Genomic DNA, 27,362 nt, shown 5'->3' on the forward strand with positions numbered 1-27,362 from the left:
AGTCCCATACTTGATTCCCAGTCAATCAGCACTTTCCTTGTTATTTCATCCACTAAGATAATGCCCTGCTTATTCTTCTTCTTGCCTAAAATAAATGAATAAAGACTGAAATGTAAATTTCATTGCTTAAATGGCTGGTCGGTTAGGATAGGTCTACACAGCAAGGTTAAACTCAAAATAAACTATGCAACTTGAGTTACACTATTTGCGCAGCTTTAGTTACAATAGTTTGTTGAATTTAGGAATGTCTACACAGTACTTATTTCAAAATAGAGCACTCTTCCACCGACTCAGTCCTCCTAAAATGAGGGTTACTGGACCCGGAGTAAGAAGTCCTCCAGCTGCTTATCTCTAGACTTGCAATTTATTTTGAAATGTCATTTATTCTGAAATAACTCTGCTGTGTAGACATACCTTTATGGACCATCTCAGATTAGAAAATTGTTTCTAGTGCTTTTAACTAGTTCAAGTACACAGAATTAAATTTATGGCTGTCAATTATAAGTATTGCATGTAATGGAAGAAACAAAATGCTATCTTGTTCATGGTGTGTTGCAACACTGTTGCAGGATGATGTACTGGAATTTGGATTATTCTGGGGACACAGGGAAAGACAGTAAAGAATGGGGCTACGTCTACATTGGCATGATTTTGCACAAGAACTTTTACAGAAGAGTTCTTGTGCAAAAACTTTTCCAGAAGAGCGTCTACCCTGGCATGTGCCTTTGCACAAGAAATGTGCTTTTGTGCAAGAGCATCCATGCCAGTGTAGATGCTCTCTTGTGCAAGAAAGCTCTAATGGCCATTTTAACCACAGGGCTTTCTTGCGCAAGTAATTCATGTTGCCTGTCTACACTGGCCTCTTGCGCAAGAACAGTTGTGCAAGAGGGAGCATCATAGTTCTTGCACAAGAAGCACTGATTTCATACATTAGAATGTCAGTGTTCTTGCACAAGAACTCGTGGCCAGAGTAGACAGGCACCAAGTTTTGGCGCAAAAGCGATTGCTTTTGTGCAAGATCGCACCAATGTAGACACAGCCCATGAGCCTATGCAGCCAGGGATTGAGATTGAGAACCTAAAATTAAATGGTTTTTGCAATGCTGTGGCATCAGGATCCATTGGCATTCAAGTGTATTTGTGTGGAAGGAACACATTTGTTCTCTAGTTATTTTAGGCATTGGAATGTATGGAGTTGGCCAAAAAAATAATTAGATTCAGGCATTTCTAGTAATATCGTACCACGGAGCATCAAAATTGTGTTTATTGATGTAATAGGCGTCTCTACACTTTTCAATTTGGCATTACTTTTCGGGGAGGGAAGAAATAGGCGGATGCCGGATTTTTGCAGCGCTGTTGCACCAAGGTGCATCAAGAAATGCAAAGAAGCGCATACAAGCAGCTCATTTCTTTTCTGCTTTGACAGTGCAGAAGGCCGGAGCTGTGTTACACACCTTGGCTACCTGCGGGCGCCCGGAGGTTGCTAAAAGTTGCCACAAACTGCGGGCAGGAGGCGGGAGGAACCAGAGCCCTGCAGCACAGGCAGACGCACTCCCCAGATTTGCTGCTGCTGCTTAAAACTTTTTTTCACATTTCCGCAGTGTCACGATTTCCGTTTCCCTCCTTACAAAAAAAAAATCCAAGTCCCAAGGCGCTCAACAGCTGCCCAAGCGCGCCCCGCTTCGCTCCCGGCAATGGATCAGCCCGCTTCGGAGGAGCCCGATGCCCCGGCGCCTCCGCCAGGCCTCCGCACGCTCCTGCCCTCGAGGGAGTTCCTCTGCTCCCGCAAAGGGCAGCTCTTGCTGGCCGAGTCGGTAAGGGTCCGAGAGCTCTTCCCCTCCGCAGCGTGGTAGGCACAGCCCGGGCGGGGAGGGACCGAAGCGGGCTGGGGTGGTTCAGCGGGGGCTTGGAACTGCTCCCCCGGCCTCGGCGCTCAGTCCAAACGATGGATTTCCTCCTCAACCCCCCCCCCCTTTCCCCGGCTCCAGGATCTGACCCCAGTTTTCTTCGATTTCACCCCGCCCCGCCCGCCGGCCCAGCCCGGCTGTAGGGAAGACAGTGAGCAGAGCTCCTGCTGCAACCATGCAAATTATCTTCGTTCCTTATCCAATAGCATCAACAGCTTTGCCTCCAGCGTGGCCTTCACTAGGTTGCCCGAAAGGGCTCAGCCCAGCCCGAGCCCTAGGCTAGCAAAAAGCGCTCTCAAGCGGAACCCAGGGAAGTAGACCCAGCTGACAGGTCCACTTGAAGAGAGACAGTAGTGCTCTTGTGATCAATAGAGCATAAGCTCGAGTCCCTTCCCAGCTCCGTCTAACACTCCCCTAACTCCTGTGGATTTACTTCAACATCAGCACGTAGAATTGGGCTCTATAGATTTGTCTATTTCTAAATTGAGTTATAGGAGGATTTCTCTATGTAATAGGTCCTTCTGTTTGTTTGCAAAATGAACAGAGGGATGATAACCACAGATACACTTTTGATGAGACACTAACAAAACCAGGTACAAAGGAAAACTTTAGGTTTAAGAGGCTGAGGAAGTGTTCCTGGCCCCAATGGAATGTTGCTTACTTTGTCAGTATATTTCCTTGTGTCATGGGGGAGGAAAAGAGGGGGGAGAAAAATGACATGAAAATGTACAGTGTTTTCAATATATTTTTGTGTATGTAAACTCATGGGGGAGTTTACATATCTTTTTCAGTTTAAAAATCATTGATTTCTGACTCATGGTATAACTTCTGAACTTCCATTTACTGCTAATAAATAGAGAATTTTGCAAAGACAAGGTCATCTTATGCATTTGAATGCCCTAGCAGTCACCATGTAACCTGTAGCCAAATCAGCATGAATAAGGAGTAGTGTGTAGGAATAAGGTTATGGTATCCATTGAAAAAGATGAAGGTGGTTGCTTTTGTTTCACAAATTTATATTGTAGTCTTCCTCGAGGTCAAGATTTGAGAGCTGTGCTGAGTATGAATCTAGGACAACAAGTATTGGCAGTCTGAAACTATACTTTAAAGTGTGACACCTGGAATAGCAGCAGATTAGTAGGACGGGGGAGGGTGGGAAGGAAAGCATTAGGACTGCAAGAGAGTGTATTATAAACAATAGGACTACGTCTACATTGCAGGCTTTTTGCTCAAGAACTGTTTTGCGGAAGAGTTCTTGTGCAAAAAGTCTTCCACAAGAGCACGTCCACACTACCATGTGCTTTTCTGCAAGAGCATCCATGGCAGTGTGGATGCTCTCTTCCACAAGAAAGCTCTGATGGCCATTTTAACCATAGGAACTTCTTGCACAAGAAATTCATGTTGTCTGTCTATACTGCCCTCTTGTGGAAGAGCTCTTGTGCAAGAGGGCTTATTCCTTGTGGGGAGAGGAATAACTCTTCCGGAAGAAGCCCTGTTTTCTGACGCTATATTGTAAATTTACTTGCGCAAGAACGCGCATGCAGTGTAGACAGCTGGCAAGTTTTTGCACAAGATTCTTGCACAAAAAGCATGCAATGTACACATATCCCAGAAGAAAAAGCCTGGGGCAGACATAGTTAACATATTTGAATCTCCATTTTCAATCAGTTACTTTAGAAATAGCCATAACTGAGAACTTATATCACATAAGTCCGCATTTCTCAAACTATGGGTCCCAACCCTCCGGGGGGTCACGAGCAACTTGTAGGGGGAGGTCACGGTATCAAAGTTTGAGAGCCCCTGACATAAGTGATAAGCTCTTTCTAACCTTTTCTCCTATTGAGCTTCTGCAGTTTAGGTAAAAGCATCAAACTTGAAATATAGATTTTTTTTTTCCTTCTGAGAAAAAAATACTGCTTTTTAATTTTTAGATAGATAGAATGGACCAAGAAACTGGCTACCATCTTTCATGCCATCAGGGAAAAGGTGTTTATAAGGAACCCCTCATTCCATGCTGACAGAGCATGTCAGAAATGCAATGCTAGACTGAGTTATTATTCCCTTTTTTTCTCCCCACAAACTCATAACACATTCAACTTTGGACCTGAAATAACTGGTAGGGATGTAAAATCCCATTTAAAGTGTCAACCAGTTAAAGTATTTGGTGAACCGGTATGCTGTGTAGGCCTGGGCTACTCTGGCCAGGCTGGATGCCTGTTAACTGGTTACCCTGGCATGCTGATAAGGCAATGCTTATTGGATAACCCATTAACCAGTTACCCTTTTACATTGCTACTCTTGGATCCCAACCCTGCACCCAAATCTGCAAGCAAGGAGCCCTGTGCTCACATGGAGTTCTACTGATTTTAGGGAGATCCTTTGCATATGCAGGGGTCCATGCTAGCAGGCAGGATGGGTTCCTCGGTTTCTGCCCAAAGGTAAATTATTATGGAAAGTGAAGAAAATCCTTTCAGCAGATGTTTTAATTGCAAGAGGATTAAAGCATGTCTGCAAACACACTTCTCCAACTGTAAAAATGTTACTGATTTTTTTTCTTTGGAAGAAACAGTCCTTTGTATTTAAAATATTAATGTTAACGGGAGCTTTGACAGTAGATGCTCAACCACTGAAGCACCCAAAATAAGTAGGTAATAAATATATAGAGCTATCATTAGATCACTGTTGCATGTGAACTCACCCACTATGTCAGTCATTTTAGGGGAAGGAAATTCATACAAGGAAAAGGAAGTTGCTTTGTCCTACTGGATACCACTCTCTGGCTGTACTATTTCCAGAAATCACACCCTGTGAATGAAGAGGATAATAAAATGACTGGCTGATAATCTCTCTCTTTCCTGTGGGTTTACAGTCTCAGCTGTTAGGGAAAATAAAGGCAGGGAGAGGCAAGAGACTTGGCTGGATAGGTGGAAAATTATTAGAAAATTGGGTATTGGGTGGCTGAAAACCGGTGTGTACCAGCTCACTGGTATGAGAATTCTCATCCCTTTACTTTCTTTAAAATTTTCAGTCAAAAAATCTAAGTTCAATGCAACATTTCAGGTTTACCAATCAAGCGCTTACTCTGGAAATACAGCAGCACAACTAAATTTGCTCCCTTGAGCGCATACCTTAAAATATTCTCTGCCATTATAAATTATTACATGACATTGTAAAAACTGGACTTTCCTATACATGCAAGCAATTGTAGTCTTTAGATAATGGGGTGTTTGTTTATTCCTATTAACAGGGCTTGACAAACCACAGCAAGAGCTACTCGCCATCCCTGCACCGCGCATGCACTAGACTGGTACTACACATGAGCGTAGCGCCGGTGAATGGGGAGCACGGAGCGACCGGCTGAAATCTACTCGCCATGGGCGAGTAGAATCAGCGGTTTGTCGAGCCCTGCCTGTTAAAGCTGTGTAATGAATATTGCTTTAGTCACATGGCCAGATTTACCCTTCCCTGGGGATTAGGATTTAAAGCGGTCTTTCCCCTACTATCAGTGAAGGCTGCAACCTAAATTTTCTCGCTCCACTCCTTCCTGGTAAGCTGACATGAGCTGCATTGGCCCATTGGAAAGGGCAGCTGCAGTAGCTATCACTCCATTGCAACCTCTGCTCTTGTTGATCTTTTGCCACCAACACTCTTAGGGTTGCCAGGTGTCTGGTATTGATCCGGACAGTCTGGTATTTTCTGCTCCTGTACAGTAAAAAAAATTCAGAAAATACCGGACACATAAAATGTCCGGTATTTTCTCATTTTTTTCCCTGCTGGGGGGCAAAAATATCAGACTGTCGGGGTCAATACCAGACGCCTGGTAACCCTACACACAGTTAGCAATCTGGCCCAGCCCCCCCGCCGCTTACCTGGTTTTGCAGCTGTTTGGCCCAGAGCAGGGAGGGAGGCAAGATTGCCACGGACTGCCAGGAGCTTGTTAGGAGAGGAAATGCCTAGCCCCTCATGTTCTTAAAGGGGACATGCTGGTTTTTTTTAAAAAAAAATTGTTTTGTTTAACTCTGGGTCTTTTTTTGTTTGTTTGTTTGTTTGTTTTGGCTCAAGAACTTTGGTCCTCCTCCCTTTTTTTTCAACAATTTTTTCCCCCTTTTTTGGGGGGGGGGGGAAGGGGTGTTCGATATTTTTGGTTAAACCATCTGGCAACCCTACCATTCCTTGAGCTATCCTGGCAGAAGCCTGCAGACCTCGAATAAATATGTTGTGTTTATAGGGCCAAGTTTAAGATGGTGTTATGCTTTCACATGTCAGATGAGGCCACATTGAAAAGAGTTGAGAGACTGGGAATCTATAATGCAAGGCTGCTCAGAAAATATGTTGCTCTGTTTAAGACAATCCTCTACATTGCGCCAGTTGTAAAATGATCTAAAAAGGGATGCAAAGGGGTTGGTTTGCTAGTTTTAGGTGTTCCAATCCTCAAAAAACAGAAAAGGTTTTGTTATCCAGCATGTTAGAGGAGTAGGGGGATGGTTCCAATTAGTCAAATATTTGCTTAACTCAGAATATGGGAGGGGGATGGGCTGGGGCCAGAAATGAGGAGTTCAGGGTAGGGATTCACAATATAAATGAGTAAATGGTTAACATTCACAGTTACACTCACCCTCCTCCATTGCCTCTGTACTGGCTCCCACGACGCCACCTATCCCACGCCCCATAAGCATGTACACGTTTATCAAAATAAACACATTTTAACATCCCTAGTTCAGGGAGCAGGAGGGGACCTGGCTGGGCGGGGGGAAGGGTGAGAGCCCTGACTGGGGATGAAGGGTTTAGAATGCAGGAGGGGTTGAGGGATTCAGAGTACAGGAAGAGATGTGGGATTTGGGCTTGGGAAGAGAATTTGGTTGTAGGGAAGGGCCCTCAGAACTAGGAGTTGAGACATGGGAAGGGTTTTGGTGTGCCAGATCCAGTTGGCTCCCTAACAAGCAACACCGTGTCCCTGCTGCTCCTAGGTGGAGACATGGCTAGGAAGCTGTGCATGCTGCCTCGGCCCATAGGCACTGCCTCCATAGCTTCCATTGGCCACGGATCTTGGCCACTTGGAGTACAGAGCCAGTGCTCGGGGTGGGACAAATGCATGGAGCTGCATGGCCATTCTTTCACCTAGGAGCATGAGACACTTTCAGGGAGCCATCCAGAGCCAGGTAAGGACTGCCTGCTGGCTCCATGCCAACTAGACTATAAATTGGACTTTTCATGACAATCAGAAATGCCAGTTTATGGAGCTTTCCAGTTGATACAGGCCCAGATAACCCAGCTTTTTAAACTGTAATTGAATTTTGGTTTTCTCCAAACCTCTCAGACTTAAAAAAATCAAGCTGTCTCCAGATTGTATATGCTCTAACTTATTGGATCCAGGAAACAACAAAATCCCACATATTATAGTATTAATTTGCAAGTAATGTCTAATAGCAGTATTGTATGAAAGTGTAACCACCACCAGGCAGATTTGAATCTGGGACCTCTGGAGCTGAATAGAGGAGCCTCTATCCTCTGAACTAAAAGGCAGTTGGCTCCCAACCCCTGCTGTAGAGATCTCTTGATCTTAACTGTTACTGTCCTCTAGGTACCACTTGCATTGCTCAGTAACCACACTAAGGCTACGTGTAGACTGGCATGATTTTCTGCAAATGCTTTTAATGGAAAAGTTTTTCCGTTAAAAGCATTTGCGGAAAAGAGCTTCTAGATTGGCATGGACACTTTTCCACAAACGCACTTTTTACGGAAAAGCATCTGTGCCAATCTAGATGCGATTTTGCGCAAGAAATCCCCAATCACCATTTTCATGATCGGGGCTTTTTGCGCAAAACAATACCGCGTTGTCTACACTGGCCCTCTTGCGCAAAAGCATTTGCGCAAGAGGGCTTTTGCCTAAACGGGAGCAGCACAGTATTTCCGCAAGAACACTGACAATCTTACATGAGATCGTCAGTGTTCTTGGGGAAATTCAAACATCCAGTGTAGACAGCTGGCAAGTTTTTCTGCAAAAGCAGCTGCTTTTCCGGAAAAACTTGCCAGTCTAGACGCAGCCTAGGTGTGTGGGTTACAAAAGCACAAAGGGACAAAAGTTATGGTTGAGCTTTCAACCATAACTCTGCATTTCCTGACCAGAAGTACTTGATATCTCAGCCTCGGCATTTTTGCATGAAACATGTAAATAAATTTACTAAGACAATATTTCAGGGAAGGAGTTTGAAAAAACATGAGCCTCACAGTGCTGTCACTGAATAATAGTGTTGAATTGTTATTCAATGGCTTGGTAAATTATAGCAATCTATTCTGTTTCTGAGAATTCAAAGCCATACAGTTACTCACATTTCTTGGTGTAGACTAGAATGTCTCTGCTTAGTTACAAGGTGTCTCTCACTGCTCTTTCAAACACTCAGAACCAATTTAAGCTGAAAGTGTGATCAGCCCCACAGGAAATGAATGTTAAGAGTTCTTGAAAAAGATTCTATGCTGAGCTTAAACTTCTAGGGGGATATTACCTACCGTGTTCCAGGCTCTTAGTGCTTCCTGAATTGCACAAAGTGGATTAAAACTGGCCACAAGCATCAGTTTGCAAATCCATTCAGCTCCTAGCTCAACCACTGCCTAGATCTCAATATAGGAGGGGTGGAACCAGCCCCATCGTACCAATCTGGAGCTAGCTAAAAGTCAATTAGATAGTGGAGCCTCTTAGCACCTCTTAACTTCTATCATGGCTGGGGATACTTGAGAATTAGGGAGTCATAACTGCCTCTCTCACTCCCCCATCCTCCTCTGCTGGCACTGCTTCAGGTCAGCACAGGAGAGAATGTGGCTTGTAAGGTGGCACCCAGGCATGCAAACCTACAGTTGCCCATACTTCCTGCTGTGTGCTACAAAGTGGGCCATACTGCTAGCAGTTTAGAGAGGACCACTGGGAGCTCTGCTTTTCTAGCAAGTTGCATGCTATTCATATTGAATGAAACAGCCATGATAAGCATTTATATTTACTTTCTTTTTTGAATAAAACAGATTCCATTGCCACTTTGGCTGTAATTTTTGTGTCACAGACAGCAAATTGCAACCTACTTTTTAAATTGCCAGTTTGGGGAAAATCCATTACTTCATTTGGCAGAAGTTAGGCTAGTTCTGTAGCTAATTACTGCAGGAAGCTAATTTTATCCTATCCTAAATTTTATTCCCATGAATTTCCCCCTTGCGCTCTCTTTCCCTTTTGGTCATATTCTTATTTTTTTCCATCCGAAATACCTGCAGTCACAAACAATAATGAGGTACATGAATTCAGATATCAAAGTTTTGCCTTCTCCCCCAATCCTGCTCACTCTTACTGCCTCTCCTCTAACCCTGCAATCAATCTCTTCTGTTTAATTATTTTAATTCTTTCCCTTTTAATTGCTCCTTTTCTCTATTCCTATTTTTTCTTGATCCATTATATTTTCCAATATTTTAAAGTCTTTCACCTCTATTTGTTCCATTTTTTTTGCAAACCATTGTCCCTTCCCTATTGAAGATTTTGGAAGCCTTTCTAAGCTCTTCCTCCCCTTGCCCTTAAAAAACACAGAGGTGCCAGAGAATCTTGTGACACTCAGCACTGATGCTGACTTTCATGCCAGGGACCCAGCCAAGATTCCTTCTTATCCATTCCGCTCCCCACTCCAAATATTTAAGTCAAACTTTCATGGTTGTCTTGGTCTCATTTCTCTACCAAAATTAAGTGGTATATACCTGAATCTCCCTTCAAAAAGGCACTATAGATTTTGTTGGAACACAGGACAAATACTCAAGGTTGCCCTTTCACAAGTGTGGTGGATGTTATGACACAAAGGATGCAGAAAAGGTGATGTTTGTTTTTCTTGTCTTCTGTCTTTCTTCTCTCTTTTCAGTCTCCTTCTCTGAAGTGAGCCCTATCACTGAAACTCCCAGCTGAAAAAGTTGTATAATCAATACCTCTTCCAAAGAAGACCCCTGCGACTTTCTAGCTAGAAGATGATCCGCTGTAGCTAAATCTCTGGGGACAGAACTTCCTTTCTGTGTCAAATATGGTGGAGAATTAGTAACTGAGAATCATAAAGTCTACTATGTGTATTTGTTTCTCTCTATGCATGAAGTTTGTAAATAAGATGAAATAAGGAAAACTAGAGCTGTTCGTGTTTATCCTCTGACTAAAGGAGTTCTTCCTTGTCCATACTCAATGGCTGTGTCTAGATTGGCCAGTTTTTCCGGAAAATCAGCAGCTTTTCCGGAAAATTTTTCCAGCTGCCTACACTGGCCACTTGAATTTCCGCAAAAGCACTGACTTCCTACTGTAAGAAATCAGTGCTTTTTGTGGAAATACTATGCTGCTCCCGTTTGGGCAAAAGTCCCTTTTGTGCAAAACTTTTGTGCAAAAGGGCCAGTGTAGACAGCTCAGATTTGTTTTCCGCAAAAAAGCCCCGATCGCGAAAATGGCGATCGGGGCTTTTTTGCGGAAAAGCATCCGTGCCAATCTAGACGCTCTGTTCCAAAAATGCCTTTAACGGAAAACTTTTCCGTTAAAAGCATTTCCGGAAAATCATGCCAGTCTAGACGTAGCCAACAAGTAATGTGACTATGCAATGCTGCTCTTTCCCACAAAGAGGGAAAACAAGATGTTTAAATATACAGGCTAGTGGCTGGTGTCCGGTGAAACTATGTATCACTGTGCAAAGCTCTAAACTATTGTCTGGTCTCAGTACAATCCCTGACAAACTGCAGTGAAGTTTGTATGTGGTACAGAGGGACTAGAAAAGTTCTCATTCTACTTATGACTCCTCCCCCCCCCCCCCCAGAGGTCCTTCATTAATAGAAGCATAATCTACTCTCACCATTTTAATTATATTTTATACCTGTCACTGAATGACCTGAATTCCTGAGAGGGAGGAATTATTGCTGATAACTTCGGAGCCCAAGGCACATAAGATTAAGAAAGTGTCACAGAGAAGGAAAATACCTGAATTAATAAAAAAACAAAATTAGGCTCCTTGAATAGTTAATATTAAATAGCTGTCTCTTCATTAGTTTGTTCCCAAGGGCGGAATCTTGGGAGGGAGGTGAGGGGCAGCAACCATGTGCTCCGGGGTGTGGATTGCTTTTCATCCCATTCCCCAGATTATCAGGGAGTGAGGGGAAAGTACTTGCATTCTGCGCATGCCTCTCACACCTGGCTGGTGAGTGAGCTCCCTTCATCAGTGAGATGTGAGAGGCATGCACAAAATGCAAGTACTTTCCCTTCACTCCCTGATAGTCTGGGGAATGGGATGAAAACCAAGCCATATTCCAGAGTGCATGGCTGCTACCCCTCCCCCCAAAAAAAAATCCACCCTTGTTTGTTCCCCTGGTGAGACCACTTACTCTGTCCTATCTACGGATGATTTAAGGATAGTTTGGAGAACTTTCAGGAGCAATGGTGCTTTCAATGGTTGACTGCCTTAAAATAGGGACTTGTGAACTCTTCTGTGGCCAGAACAAGAACCCTGGATCTATTATTAGCATAGAAAACAGATTTTTAGAAAAGCTGACCAGTTATGGCTCCTTGACCCCTTGCAAAGCAGTGGCTGAACTGTGACATAAGAGAATGGATGAGTACTGTACAACATAAGGACTATGTCTACACTGGCAGCTTCTTGCTCAAGAACAGCCGTTCTTGCGCAAAAACTTGCCTGCTGTCTACACTGCACACGTGTTCTTGCACAAGTAAATTTACAGTATAGCCTTGTAAAATAGGGCTTCTTCTGGAAGAGTTATTCCTCTCCCCACAAGGAATAAGCCCTCTTGCGCAAGAGCTCTTCCACAAGAGGGCTGTGTATACAGGCAACATGAATTTTTTGCGCAAGAAGCCTCTAAGGTTAAAATGGCCATCAGAGCTTTCTTGCGCAAGAGAGCGTCCACACTGCCATGGATGCTCTTGCACAAAAGCACATGGTAGTGTGGATGTGCTCTTGTGGAAGATTTTTTGCACAAGAACTCCTCTGCAAACGAGTTCTTGCACAGTGTAGACATAGCCAAGGTGTCTAATTACCAGGCACACAGGTACAACCGTCACAGGCACCTCCATGGTATTTACAACCAAACATACTGCTGTCAGAATCCTTTTGCAAAATGAGACCAAGCAGTGACCAGGATAAAAGTCAGTCTCTGATTTTTATTGTCCTTTTGGGTAAGACAAACAAGTATATAAAATGAAACAATTAGAAAGCCCACATTTTCATACACACATTTAACATGTAAACAACATCACCAAGCAAATAAACTGGTTAGATTAGAATGGTTTCCATTTCCTGTTGGCTTTCTTCTGAACTTGCCTCTAAAAAGCTGTCACTGTCTCTCTCTCATGCCAGCTATGCCCATGGGAAGTCAGCGAGAGTCTTTCTATTAACTTCAATAGGCTTTATATCAGGCCTATGTTCATTATAATCACTTTCTTAATATGATGACAGCCGAGCAGAGCACAGCACAGAGGGTGTCTATTTATCATGAAAGAATAAGCATCCCTCTCAAATTGAGGAGGCTTTAAAGTTGCTCAAAGAGCTATTACATAATCCAATAATTTGTGCCAAAATCTGTTTCTAGCAGATAATTAGGTGGGTCAGTTTAACCCAGATGAATACATTTTTTATAGTCATGAGCTCTTGGAGAATTACCCAAAGGCAAATATAGAACCCTTTTTTTCCTGCCAAAGTGCTCACACTTCTCTCTTTTCCCCTCCATGAATTTGGACTATGGATCATTGTAAGGGTTTTACTATGACATTTTCTAGGACTGCCCTAGCTGGAATCTAAACAAGAAGCCGTCTGTTAAAGGTTGGAACCAGAGAGTTTGTTCCTATATTATAAGCAATGGTACTGGCTGGTGCTAAATATCATCACCTACCCGTTAGTGATAAGAGCTAGTTATGTCTGTCTGGGAGGGTGCGGGTGATGGTGCTAATATTATCAAATGTGATAACTTTACAGGGCTGCAGTATGCAGAGAGTTCAAATCTTTATCAACATTATAAACAAGAGACAAGTAGCATTTCAAGTTCCATTAACAATACTAACAAAATCTGCAATTTATAAAACACTGAATGACCTTGAGTCCACACAGCAGTACTTTTTTAAAGACCTGTTTTTTCCCTCCTTTGCTTGATGATTTTGCTGGAGTCCTAAGATGCTGGGAGAACCTCATCTGACAATCTCTTTCTGTTCTGAAGTTCCCATATTGAGACAATATTTTAGCATCAACAGAAAACTGAAGAAAGAATGAGGCTCACATAGGAAGTGAGTGTCTACCTGTGGTTATTGCAAAACAAAAGTCCTAATGGATTTTACCAGAATAAGGCAGAGAATGTTGGTAATTTTATAGATTAATACAGTGCAAGGCCAGGGGGAACATTAGATAATGTAATCCAATCTCCTTTATATCACGGACCATTATATTTCACCCAGTTATCCTTGTATTGATCCCAATAACTTGTGTTTTACTTGGATTTTAATCCAAGCACATGTTGTCATTGTGTCTCACACTCTAGTTTTGTGCCTGAAGGGACAGAATCACTGGTCATATTTGTAGAGATCTCACAGAACACAAGCACTTTCTTTGCATATTCCTCATTTTATTCCTATGTCTTTGTATCCTTGACTTTATAGATCTTAAAATGCACTTTACTACTTTTGCCTCAAAAGTAGGTGTCTATTTGCCTTAACTGCTGCCAAAAGATTGATCTTTGTAAGAGAATGCAAAGACTTCTCTTTACATTCAACCCACCTGAATCAGCTCATGCCTCTGATGGAGAAACTCTGCTCTGCTGGAAGGAATGACAAATGTGCACAATAAAATCTGGTGTCCATATGCTAAATGAATGGATTCTAGTATAGAAATTCAGGCATTTTCCTTTGTGAAGCCTCCAAATCTTCCTTTTAACTCCAGCTAGCACAGAGAGGAAAATCACCCCTTATGTCCCCTACCCAACTTGGTTCTGTGTTCCTTATTAATCTTTACTATAGCACTCATCTCAATCTACACCACAGAATTGGAGACAGGAGTAAGCCATAAATATTAAACAGCAAATCACTCACTCCTTTGTAAGTCTGAACAAACCCATCTGATATCAAATGTGTGCGATGATGTATTGTTCTCTATTATGATGTTACCTCTACATTTGGTCACAGATGAAACCATCTAAGGCAATTAGAGATTAGTATGAAGATTTGTTAGTTTAATAAAATCAGTAAATAACTCCAAGAAGATTAAACTGTTTAGCACTCACTCTCTCACGCTAATGTGCTTTTCAGGTATATGTATTTAAGGTCACTGAATGACTTCTCACAGGAGCAATTAGTGACATATATGATGCTTCTTAATTGATGTAGAAATGGGTCCAGGGATTATGTTGTAGCTGTAGGCAGCCCAATTAAAAGGCCAGAAATTCAATGAGGTTAACACACTGACCCCTTCAATCTAAACATTTTGTTTTTTAAAAAGCAGGGTCTCTTTTTCAGAAGGGACCATGAACACCTCTCACTTCTCTGACAATAGAGATGGGCTTGGAAACCTCCAATTAGGAGAGAGAATTTGAACTCATTCTGATCTGACTGCATGGCTTGCCTATCTATCACTGTAATGACCTAATAGGCCTCAAACTGTGAGTCAGGACCCCAAAGTGGGTCTCTACCTCGTTTCAGTGGGGGTTGCCAAGCCTGGCTTAGACTTCCTGGGGTCCAAAGCTGAAACCTGAGTCCCACCACCTGGAGTCAAAGCCAATGCTTGAGGTCTCCAGCCCTGGGTAGTAGGAAGCATGTTATAGGGCTGACATGGTTGACCTTCAGCTTTGCCCTCTCCCCCACCCCCAGCTCAGATTGGTGAATCCCAGGCTTTGCCACCCACTCAAGGTGGTGGAGCTCAGGTGGGCTCAAGCTTCATTTCCCCCTCATTCCTGGGATCAGGCAATAATTGTTGTTCTCAGAAGGGGATCCCAGTGAAGTGAAGTTAGATTTCCATCTAAAAAGTGGTCCCTTCAGCCCGTATATTTTTACGTTTGATTGTTGTTGTTGGTTGTCTCTCGGGAGCCGAGGAAGACATGTTGTGCATTTCATTTATGGAGACGCATGTGGCTCCGGAGCCCAAAGGTCGAAGCACACATGCGGCTACAAATAGGGCATGGGACACTGGTTGTCAGGACAGGAGAGAACACAGCTCTATGTTGTCTTTCACGTGCAGCTGCGAGGCGTTGGCGGTGGTCATCCTCAAACTTTGACACTGCTTTTCTCGTAAGGGAACACCAGTTAGTCCTGTCTGCATCAGCTAGTTCAAATTGTTGAGGTTGAAGGCCTGTCCACTGCAAGTTGGTCTTCAGGTTATCGTTATACCTCTTCCTTGGGTGTCCCTGTTTGCAACTACCACGTACCAGCTCCCCGTAGAACAGCTGCCTCGGGATCCTGCTTTCGTCCATGCGGAGAACATGGCCAGACCATCGAAGCTGAATCTGGAGGATCTTGGCTTCGATGCTTGTGGAACTAGTTCTGTCAAGCACTTCTGGATTAGTAATTCGGTCCTGCCAGAGTATTCGCATGATTGATTGTAGGGAGCGCATGTGGAACTGCTCCATCCGCTTGATGTGCCTATGGTACAGGGTCCATGTTTCACAGCCATACAGGAGAGAGGTGAGGACCATGGCGTTATATACCTTGAGTTTAGTTGACAGGCGAATATCTTTGTGCTGAAGAACTTTAATACGCAATCTCCCAAGTGCCTGACTGGCTTTCTGGATACTCGCTGTAATCGCTTGGTCACGGGATCCATCACTTGATATTGTGCTGCCCAGGTACTTAAAGCTGGTACTTATTTGATTAATAAATAATAAACTGCCATGTCATGAAAACAAGGAAGCTGTGGAGTAATTTCTTCTGTCACAGACACCCTCAAACACAGCACTGACCTATAACCCAGGACCAGGCCTACCACACAATATTTGTACACTTTACTGAGATCTTACTCTCCAGTTAGTGAACAAAATAAGAATGAAGGAGGAGTGGGTTTGCTTTGTTCTGTTCTGTTTGAAAAGGAAGCCAGTGAAATGCCAGTGATAACCCCACCTGTGACTATATTAGTAGCAAATTGAAAATTTTGCATTTGGGAATAGTTCAAAAGGGATGTGGCTTGGTGTGCAACTCACTATGTCAATGTTGCAGCATGGCATGCAAAGCATTCTTGTTAATGAATATACTGGAAAGTTTTGTTGTGAGAGATTTTGAAACAGACAAGTCAATTTGATCCAGCATGAAGCCAGCTGTGCTACTCACTTGTGAATGGTGCCACCTTGGAATTCTGGGAGTGGGTCTAGGCTTTCTGCTGCTTTATTGGCTTCCCATCAGTGCAGGAATGTTGTATTGCAGCTCCTGTTGGGTTACATTAAAAATGGTCAAATATTGGTTTATCCTTGGTTTGATTTTTACCCTGTCTTTTCTTGACTTCTCAGGGTTGGTTTTGTTCCCTTCTTGCGGGTTGGCCAAAGCAGGGGTGGGGGATGCGGGGGGGAAGAAGCAGAGGAGGAAGAGAAGCAGAGGAGGGTGAATTGTTCTAATATTTGTAACTAAACACATCCTATGGGGAAAAAATTAAAGATGGAGAAGCTGACTGGCTAGAGCTAAAGACAAAAAAGAGGCCCATAAGCTGGTCTCTATCGGTTACATAAGTATGTCAGATCAGAACTTCCCAAAACAAACTAGCAGATTGGGTGATTTAATTCATTTTTCAGAAGGTGACTTTTTTTTTATTTTAAGAGCATCCATTTGCCTCCTGTCCTTACTCCCTTCACTGCAGTGTATAACCCAGGGGTTGTATGCTACAATTTTCCATCTGTGAAACTAAAATAGCCAACATTTTACTTGCCCCCACAAGCATGTTGTCTTAGCTGCAGTTCCATTCTTCAAATCTATTTTGGGGCTGTGATTCAGGTTGTATTGTATTTTCTTTAGCTATATCTCCATTGCAGAGCTTTCCTACTGGGGCTATCATAAAAGGATGCCTTTCCTTGTATCTGGCGCATTGCAGAGATCGAACCTCTCTGGTCCAAGACTCTCTGGTCTGGCAGGACCACGGATGTTGCTGGACCAGAGCACTCCAGAAGCAGAGATTGCCAGCAGCTGGGAGTGAAGCCAGTTCAGTGGACTGGCAGCCAAAAAAACCAATTGCCTGTGGGCAGGGTTCCTAGCAGACAGCCCAGCCAGCGGGCCAGCAGCCCAAATGCCTGGCAGCCAAGGACAGCGGGCAGCAAAGCACAGCCAGCAGGCTGGCAACCTGCAGGGCCAGGGGAGTGGAGCCCAATGGTCAGGGCCAGCCGGGAGGCTGGCGCCCCCAGGAGAACCTGGAAGCCTGACTTCTCCTGGTCCAGCAAACTCTCTTGTTTGGGACAGGTCAGATGTCAAGGGTGCTGGATCAATCCAACCTGTATCACTGTTTGTTTTGGAGGATTAAGTCAGACTAGGATAAATACCATTTACACAGCACATGTCATGGGTTCATTTTATCTGAACCAGCACCTCCTTTCTGAGAAGTCTTTTCTTACCAAAGCAGACTAGTCAATACTGGGAGGAAAAACAAGTACCTTTGACTCACAGGAATCTTGGAACATTATCAACTCTCACAACAAAAATGATATTTTTTTTCATTTAACTCCACAAGACTAGTACCTCTGGGCTCTCTGAGGAATGACTTGGATTTCAGACGAGAACTGCTTTGCCATGATTTGAAAGCTTACAATTTATAAATTCATTTTCTGACAGATTCCAACTCTGATCACTTAATTATGTTCCCAGAATTGTTTACAAATCAGGGCCCAAAGATAGTCTCGTGTAGATAGTGAGATTTAAATCTGGAGTGGCTCCAGAAGCCAACTTCAGATCCATTGGATTGGATGGAGTTGCTTTAAATTTACACAGTTCTAAGCAAGAGGAGCATGGAGCCCAGGGAAAAGGTACAAAGTAGCATTTGCCATCAGTTGCTGGATTGACTGAAATATGCTAACTTCAAAGCATCTCACAGCTGTCCTGGAATAATTAGCAATGTTTTCCCTTGTACTCTAGGTGCTGTCATTTATCACCTTTATCTGTTATATTGCATCTTCAGCTGCATCTTTCATGATGGCACCACTCATAGAATTCCTGCTGGCACTGTTTCTTTTTTTTGCATACTCCTCTAAGCTTAATGAGAAGTTTAAAGGAATCTACTGGCCTTTGACGGTAAGTGGGATGTGAAATTCATACACAACTTCAATTGTATAGTATGAAAGAAGATGATAAAAGGAAAAGAGCTGTGACAGAGCTGCATTTTACACTAATTGCTAACAACTTGACCTTCATTATTATTAAATTATTTCTAGTGTCTTTCATCCCACATCAACTTTACAAACTATAACAGATTATACAGTACATCTCTCATTACCATGGTTTATGGGATGTATCATTGCTTTTGGAGCCCAGGCCTTGGGCCTATTGACTCCGGAAGTGACTTGTGCAATTTTAAGGTTGCATTTTCAAAAGCATCCACCTTTAGCCGGACAAATTTAGATCAGCACTAGGATTTGAAAAATTCAACACTTAATTTCTGTGCCTCAGTTTCCCCATTTTTGATGTGAGGGTAGTATTATCCACTTGCTAAAACACTCTGAGATTCTTAGTTGGAATGTTCTGTGTAAGAGCAGCAGGAATGGCATTTGCCCTGACACCACAGTCCTAATGAGTGGAAGAGCTACCTGACCCTTCTGGCAGTTGATAACTGGTATGAAGAAAATCACCTTAAAATTGAAAAGTATTTCATCTCTTGGTTAGGAAGCCTGCCAGAGCTGCAGCTTATTATTCCCACTGACCACTGGATGGTTCTGTTGTTCAAAACACTCCCACTACAGGGAACATTTCTCTATAGAAAGACAATTTATTTTTGCTTAAAAAACAAAACACAACCTAGTTCAGTTTGGAGTACCTATTAGTGCAACATAAGGATAGTTGGTCTTAATGAGCTTTGAGTTAAATATTGGTAGAGTCCTTGGTGGACAAAACTGTAGCAGTAATTTCATCATTTTAGGGACAGTTTACTTGCTTACGGAGCTTATGTACTCAGTTCCACTCTCGCCCTCCTCCCTTTTTAAATAAATGCTTGTCTTTTCCTGTTTTAGAGCACCCTTCCCTGAACCATTTCAGAAAAATGATCAATTGCATGTTTATTTTATCCATTACAGTAATATGTCCCAACCTCAGAATTCAAATAGTCGCCCACAGTTTGACCTCAAAGGAATTTAATTTCCTGGAAAATTTGTGTCTCATAACAAATCTGAGTTGCTGTCTGTTCAGAAAAGACAAAAGATGTGAATAGAGCTCAAGATCTCAGACTCCCATATCACAAGGCTCACACGTGCATTAATGAATCATTGTTCTAATTTAATGTACTATTCAGAAATGCCATTTCACAGTGCAGTACAAACACTACAGCTGTGTCTACATTGGCATGATCTTGTGCAAATATTCTTGAATGCAGGAGTTCTTGCGTTCAAGTATTTGCGCAAGAGAGTGTCTACACTGGCATGTGCCTTTGCACAAGAGATGTGCTTTTGCGGAAGAGCATCTGTACCAGTATAGACACTCTCTTGCGCAAGAAAGCTCTGATGGCCATTTTAACCATTGGGCTTTCTTGCGCAAGAAATTCATGTTGCCTGTCTACACTGGCCTCTTGTGCAAGAACAGCTGCGCAAGAGGGCTTATCCCTGAGTGGGAGCATCATAGTTCTTATGCAAGAAGCACTGATTTCACACATTAGAACGTCAGTGTACTTGTGCAAGAACTCCCCGCCAGTGTAGACTGGCAGCATGTTTTTGTGCTAAAGCGGCCGCTTTGGTGCAAGATCGCGCCAATGTAGACAGCCTTCATGTTCCTTGTCCCAAAGAGCCTACAGAGTCAAACATGTACACAGCACATTTTACCTAAGAGAATGATAGATTTCCTCTCCCTCCATCACTTGGTGGCTTAGACACTACGTTTTACTGACTTAACAGAATTCTCTCAGTCTCTCCCCGATCACTTGTCTGTGCAGATGTAGCATAAACTAGAGCTTATGTGCTAGTTTGAGGGGATGCCAGCTTCTGCAGATCACTGGACAAGATGTGGAGGGGTCTGGCTCCATGCCTCCGGAAGGGACAGAGCCTGGGGTGGCAGAGGTGAGGTTGAGGGCTCCTGCAACGATTCAGAAGGCCCAGAGCTCCAGCCCCCACTACTGTATCAGCAGTGGCAGTTAGGATCCTCTCACCCCTTTGAATCGCTGGGCGCCGGGGCAACTGCTCTGTTTGCTCTCCTGGGGGCATAGAACTGGGGCCCCCCTTCATCGGCAGGCCTGGTGCTAGGCATACATTTCTGATCAGGTACTGAAGATAATATGTTCATGTATACAGTTGGAAATATTTAAGTACATTGCTGTGCGCTGGCTCTACCACTCGGTCTCCTGGCTGGTACAACTGTTGCCTAGGGAGAAAATAATCACATTGATTTGGATATAGTTTGTTGTAATTTAATTACATTCTCAGCTGTATAATTTATTATATTACCATCTAAGAAAATCACTGTGTACAAAACAGAACCAGAGGGATGGAGGCACTAGAAAAATGTACAAGTGGAATAGAGAATCCAGTGCGTGGCCCAGCCATGGCTGTATATTATACACGGCTTACATTATAGACCATGCCTTATTATACAACATATGGCCTTATTATACAACCTTGTGCTCTGGCCTTCTAGTTGGGGTCTCAAGTGGCAGGGCTTTCATAATTTCCTATTGAGTCTATCTGCCGTCTAAATTGGTTCCAGTTGGAAAGTTTCTGTTAATCATTGCTAGCTGTAGCACACTCATGTTCTATGCACACAGTCATCAAACACAAAAGCACCAACTTCTGATCTCAGGAAAACTAGTTTAAGTGCAAAGTTATGCCTCTGTTCCCAAAGGAACTCTGTGGGAAGATATCCTTCTCAATCCATTGTAAAGTTTGCATGATTTCTGTGGGCTAAGTCCTCATTTTAAAAGCAATTATAACAGGAATTTAATGTTACAATTATTTGACTATTTAAATCAGTACTGTGTTGTGTTATACAGGATTTCTTGCGCTGTGTCACTGCTGCCATTATATATTTTGCCATCTCAATTGCGGCAGTCTCAAAATATTCTGATGGAGCATCCAAAGCAGCAGGAGTAAGTATTAAAAGGATAAAAGCGATTTCCATTTCTGCATCTTGATGAACTATACTTCAGTATACCTGAGAAACAACCTAATCTTGATCTTACTGAAATTAGTGGAAGTTATACCCGTGAATTATTTTAGGCCAGGATTCAACCCAAAGAGAGGAAAGGTGGTTTATTGTTTAAAACAAAGAATTGGAAATCAGGAGATCTGGGATTTGTTCCTGATGCTGCCATTCTCTCATTGTGTCAATTCACTTAATCTTGTGTCTGCCTCCCTGTGCGTAAAATGAAGATAAGAACACCCATTTCTGTGAAATGCATTGAGATCCTTGGATGAATAGACCCATCTAGCTACAGTGGTTAAAATTTCATAAAATGCAATCTATCTTTGAAAATATTTTCAGACTTGTGTCTTTACTGCCTGGTTTTGCACTGAGCAGTTGAGACAAAAGCAATGCCATTTTCACCAGCACATGGACCATGAACTGCTTTTCCTAGGGAGATTCGAGTCAGCATTTTGTGCTCAGAACTAAGACAGAGTCACTTACCATTTGAAACTTGAAGCCCAAAAGTTATACATATTTTATGCAACATAAATAATATAAATCAAAGCTGCATATTTTAAAAAGTATCTTGGAGGCTTTCCTCCTTGTCAGCCAGACACCTTAACCAAATAATTGAAAAGTAAAGTAAATACAATGCCATAATACAAGCTTGATTTTAAATCTTTCTTTGTCACTTTTTATGCATGGAAGCATCATATGCTGTAGCAAGTAGGCCAGATTCTTAGCTTGTTTAGCTACAAAGGCCTCCATACTTTTTCTAACCTCATTGTCTTGTTAATCTAAATAGATAGCTCTGGAGACACTGCATGGCTCATTCAGCAGCTGAGTAGCCTGGAAGAAGGCCTTGCAAAATGGCAAAAACTAGATCCTATGGAGACCAGAAAAGATCTTGATCTCCCAGATGGGAATTCCGTCAGCACAAAGGGGTTTCCAGTGTTATGCTGGGCCTCACGAGACACTTTTTGAACCACCAGACATAGGGCAATGGCAGGAGTTCAATGGTGCTTGTGGCTTGCGCATTCTGAATGTTCTGAGCCAGCAATGGGCAACTGAGGCTAGTGAGTGGGTCACACGAGTGGCCCTCCATTTCAGTGGGCTGCAAGATTGTCGTAACCAACGCAGACTCCTGGGAGAGGGTAGTTTTGTTAACTGCACTTGTGTATCTAAAATTTGCTGGAGGTGCAGATCGAACGGTAGCAGCGCTGATTGGGGGCAGAGGCAGCACACGACTCTCACAGTCAATGCTGAGTGCAATCAGCACACGCCATACTTCATGTGTCCTTGCTTTACATGCATGTCCCTTTAGCAATCCTGGTAGGAAAAAAATTATAGAATCCAGCAGAACCTGGCAACCCTGCTCATAGGCAGCAACAAACAAAATGTCATATAGGCCACACACACACAACCCAAATGCGCCACAAGTGGCCCTCAGGTGGCCTGTTGCCCATCACTGGTCTGAGCTATGGACTGGCCGATTGGTGGCTAGGGAAAGCCAACTTTGGATTTGCCTCACAAGTTGTTAGGCAGGCCCCCAGATAAGCTCATAATTTAGTAAGTGCAAAGGTGACTTAGAGCCATCTTTGCCTCATCCCTGCTCCCCAATTGACCCATATTTCCTCAACTATTTGCTTATTATTAGTTAAGATTAGCTCATGTTTGTCAATGATGGTTGACATGAATAGCTGATAAAGAGATTATCCTTCTGTTGTATAGGTTTTTGGTTTTATAGCCACCATAGCGTATGCTGTTGATTTCTACATTACCTTTAATGACCTGGTCACGTTTCTCAAACAAGGTGGTTCAGAAAACCCCACTGAAGCACAAAAGTCAGAAGGTAGGTAAATGCCTTCCTTATGTTTTACAAGTGATCAAACAAAATCTCTGGCTCACATTGGACAAATGTGAAAGTTCCCAACATTTAACTAGTCTGTGCAGATTCTGTTCATGGAGATATCCAGAACTCCTGTGCATTATCTATTCCATGGTAGGAAGCCACTGCAGTCTATATCACAGGAACTAACACTTCTTGATTAGAGAACGTTAAATCTCCATCCCGTTGTAAGAAAAAGCACATTCCCTTGTGTTTTGTCTAAATTGCCCACTGATAGTTCCGCCACTGGGAGATTATACTACAGACTAATAATACAGCTTATTGCTGGGGAGTTTCTTCCTTGCACCAAAAGCTTCTAATTTTTTACATTTCACTGATTATTTTAACAGCTAATACATATTAACTTCAAAGACTTTCATGTCATGCATTCTCATGGGCTAATTCTTTCAACTAGAGTAGGCAATAAGAAGAAGAATTATTTTTATTGGCAATAAGAATAGGGGCTGGGCCCTCGAGGAAGACAAGGGAGCACCATAAAGCAAGAAGTGGGTACTCTCCTTGGCAAAATACAAAGCTCATAAAAGACAGCACAAATTTTAATAAAAGGTCTTTAATCAAGCTCACATCTTTCATGAAACAAAAGATGGTTTATTAGGTGATGAGCTTTCGGGGGCCAGACCCACTTCCTCAGATCAAATTGTGGAAGAAATTGTGGAAGAAAATTGGCATGACCATATGCCAAAGGGATACAATCAAAAAAAGTGAACACATAAAATTGACAAATCAGATTTTAGAACACAGAGGCGGGGGTGAAGGCGGGAGGTTAGTGTCTATGAGATAATATTAGGGGTGATAATTGGGGAAGCTATCTTTGTAATGGGTAAGATAATTAGCATCTTTGTTAAGGCCCATTCGTAAAGTGTCAAATTTAAGCATGAATGACAGTTCAGACAGAGGCTTCCCTTTGTAGTCTTGTGTTAAAGTCTCTTTGAATTAGGATGCATGTAGTGAGGTCGTTGACACAATTCCCAGTCTGATTGAAATGGCAAAAAACTGTTTTTTCTTTGTGAAACTGTCTGTTTTGTGTGCATTGATTCTTTGGTGAAGTGTCCAATATACACAGCAGACAGACACTGTTGGAACATGATGGCATAAATTATATTTCTGGATGAGCAGGGCTATGTGTTCTTGATCTTGTAACTGAAATGGTTAGGTCCAATTATGGTGTCAGCTGAGTAAATATGTGAACAAAGTTGGCAACAAACCCCGTTAGTTAGCCATATTGTTAGTCTTTAAAGTGCTGCATAGACCTGTCTTTTGTTTCAGCAAGACCAGACTAACACGGCTACATCTCTTTTACATCTTTCATGGTTTCCTTTTTGCAGTGACCTGGTCAATGATATCGCTCCAACAGTCCTTCACTTGAACTGTTGTCCTTTGTACAGGCAGTCCCCGGGTTACGTACAAGATAGGGACTGTAGGTTTGTTCTTAAGTTGAATCTGTATGTAAGTCGGAACTGGTGTCCAGATTCAGCCGCTGCTGAAACTGATTAGTTTCAGCAGCGGCTGAATCTGGATGCCAGTTCCGACTTACATACAGATTCAACTTAAGAACCCCAGGCGTCCCCAAGTCAGCTGCTGCTGAAACTGATCAACAGCTGATTCCAGGAAGCCCGAGGCAGAGCAGCTCTGCCTTGGGCTTCCTGTAGTCAGCCGCTGGTCAGTTTCAGCAGCGGCTAACTTGGGGACGCCTGGGGCAGAGCAGCTCGGGTGCTGCTGGATTGGTCCAGTAACGCGGCCGCTTCTCGGCGCGACTGGACCAACCCAGCAGCACCCCAGCTGCTCTGCCCCAGGCGTCCTGATTCAGCCACTGCTGAAACTGATCAGCAGAGGCTGAATCAGGACTCTTGGGGCAGAGCAGCTGGGGTGCTGCCAGGTTGGTTCAGTAGCGCCAAGGAGCGGTGCTGCGGGACCAACCGGCAGTGCCCAACCTGCTCTACCACAGGCCCTGGGCTTTGTTCCACATCTCCTGGTCTGCTGGGGGGGGGGGGGGGCACGAGCTGCGTCCCCCCAGCAGACCAGGGAGACGTGGAGCAAAGTGGCGGAGGACCCGGGCCGGACCGCGGCGATTCCAGATCAGTGCCGCGGTCCGGCCCCGGGTCCTCCGCCGCTTTGCTCCCCGTCTCCCTGGTCTGCTGGCTCCCCCAGCAGACTAGGGAGACAGGGAGCATCTTTTCTCGCCCTGGAGGAGGCGGGCGGCGGGACCAGGCATCCCACCGCTCTAGTCCTCCGGGGCGAGAAAATCCCCGTTTGTAACTGCGGATCCAACATAAGTCGGATCCGCGTAACTCGGGGACTGCCTGTATTGTATTTATCTAAGATTAACTCCTTCTGGGTAGGACTGTGTGTATCCTTTGAAGCACCACCACTATTTGCAATGGCATGGAAACGAAAGGTGTAATCAAAGACATCCTCCAAAGACCCTATTTTCTTTGAAGCAGCCACCTAAACCAGAGCAACAAATCTATGTGAACAGAGCGAAAGGTGGCACTGCAGCTTCATTTTTCTCACTCCCCACTCCCCCCCCTTTTTTTTCTTCAGATGAGGCCTCCGATTCGGATTCAGACTGAGGAACAGAGCACCTCTGGATTGTGCAGTCAAAGGAAAGAGATGACCTAGTTCTTCTATGTTTGCTAAATGCACTGCCAGATGAAGTGTTTGACTTTCTTGTTTTGGTCTCTGTCACCAGTATATCCTCTTCTTTTTCCATCACTATTTACAGGGTCACCAAAACCCGTGACAGAGTGATGTGGAAGAGAGACTATTATTTCAGTGACACAGAATATTTCTTTGGAAACTGGACATTTTATAGGAGTGTAACCTTGTACATAAGTACATCTGTGTCTGACCATAAATCTCAATTCTGCTTGGCCTTCCCTTGTTCAGCACTACAGTGTACTGAGTAACAGGAATGTATTTCAGACTTGTAACACACTTACCTTTTAATATGCTTTCTTTATTTCAATCTTTCCACTAGATCCTGAGCTTTCTTACTGTTGACTTCTTAACCTGGAAAGCGGAAGTATTCCTTTAGATAAAGTCTCTCTATCTCTGCTACCTCAAGCATTGGAGGAACAGGTTACATTGGATGTGTAGGTTTCAGAATGCATTTCACTAGATGTCTGCTGCCTATATGGGACAATGAAAATGGCAGCTGGAGATCTGCAACATGAACAAATCTGAAAAATGCCTCAGGTTAGCTGGTTCAGTGGACATTCAATTTCCTGTCATTTTATAATTTTTTTCTGGAGGAGAACTCACCCTCTTTCTAATCTACTTTAGGGCAGCATCATGCCCTAAAATTTGGCAAAAACAAGTGTTTTAACCTCCCCTTCATAGCACCAGCGCAGAAGCCTCTATGTGCCGTCTGCATGCTTAGCTCCAGTTTCAGGGGATATGGCCAGATGAGTCCATCTGAAATCCATCCACAAGGCATTACCTTACCCCATCAAGCCCGCTTGTGTTTCAATGACCTGCTAGCAGCTGGCTGTTAGCTGTCCAGAGCGAAGTACCAATTAGCAGCATAGAGGTGTTTTGAAAGAATGGCCTGGCTTAATCAGGGATATCTAAAAGACAACCTCCTGCTCTCCACAATTCCCATTTCCAGATCACTGAAGGAGTAACAACAATGAATGTTTATTTCCGAAAGTAAGACGTAATCATTGCTTGTATCAGGAAAGAGCTCTTTGGACTTTTTCCATTGTGAAATTCTGCATTTCCATCATGTCTCCCTTTTACTATAATATGTTTACTGGTATTTACTGTGATGGTAGGAGACCTGTGGTAATTTTTACATTCTCTTTTTGTAATTTTAAATTCCTTTTTTTATGTACTTGCATGTGAACTCTGGAAACTAGCCCATGGCTATAAACCACCCTGGAGTATACCATCTTTAATAGAAGTTGAGTTTTGTGTTTTCCTTTACACGTTCTTTGTTTTACAATCTCGTTTTACCACCTTTCACTCTGTAAACCAGATACAATAATACAGTTTGGATTAACTAGGCCAGTTAGCAGAGCATTGTAAGCGGCTGTGAGAAGTGTGTTACCTCAGCACTTGGAGATCACAGGCTCTCTGCTATATCTAGCTTCTAGTGCACGCACAAAAAGGATGATCTCTTCAACAGTCTTTGGAAGTAAGCAAGCTGCTGCCACCGGGGCTTCTGATAGTGTCATTCTTGAAAAAAAATCTGCCCCCTCAGTTTGCAATTTATTCACATGCTATTTCTAGAATTCAGGAATTATTCCTCAAACAAAATCCAAGTTAATATTGGGGAAAGGGTT

The 27,362-nt window shown here is 43.2% G+C and overlaps 1 protein-coding gene across 1 annotated transcript; it reads left to right on the forward strand.

The window, feature by feature from the left end:
* Positions 1-1,613: 1,613 nt before the first annotated feature.
* Positions 1,614-26,980, forward strand: CMTM3 (CKLF like MARVEL transmembrane domain containing 3). Its single transcript, XM_006130546.3, has 5 exons — positions 1,614-1,813; positions 17,988-18,143; positions 21,037-21,132; positions 22,902-23,022; positions 25,621-26,980. Exons 1-5 carry the CDS (start codon positions 1,694-1,696, stop codon positions 25,647-25,649), a joined length of 522 nt encoding a protein of 173 aa, XP_006130608.2. The 5' UTR covers positions 1,614-1,693; the 3' UTR covers positions 25,650-26,980.
* The last annotated feature ends 382 nt before the right edge of the window (positions 26,981-27,362 follow it).

Source organism: Pelodiscus sinensis, chromosome 12 (assembly GCF_049634645.1).
Source record: "Pelodiscus sinensis isolate JC-2024 chromosome 12, ASM4963464v1, whole genome shotgun sequence".
Taxonomy (NCBI): domain Eukaryota; kingdom Metazoa; phylum Chordata; order Testudines; family Trionychidae; genus Pelodiscus; species Pelodiscus sinensis.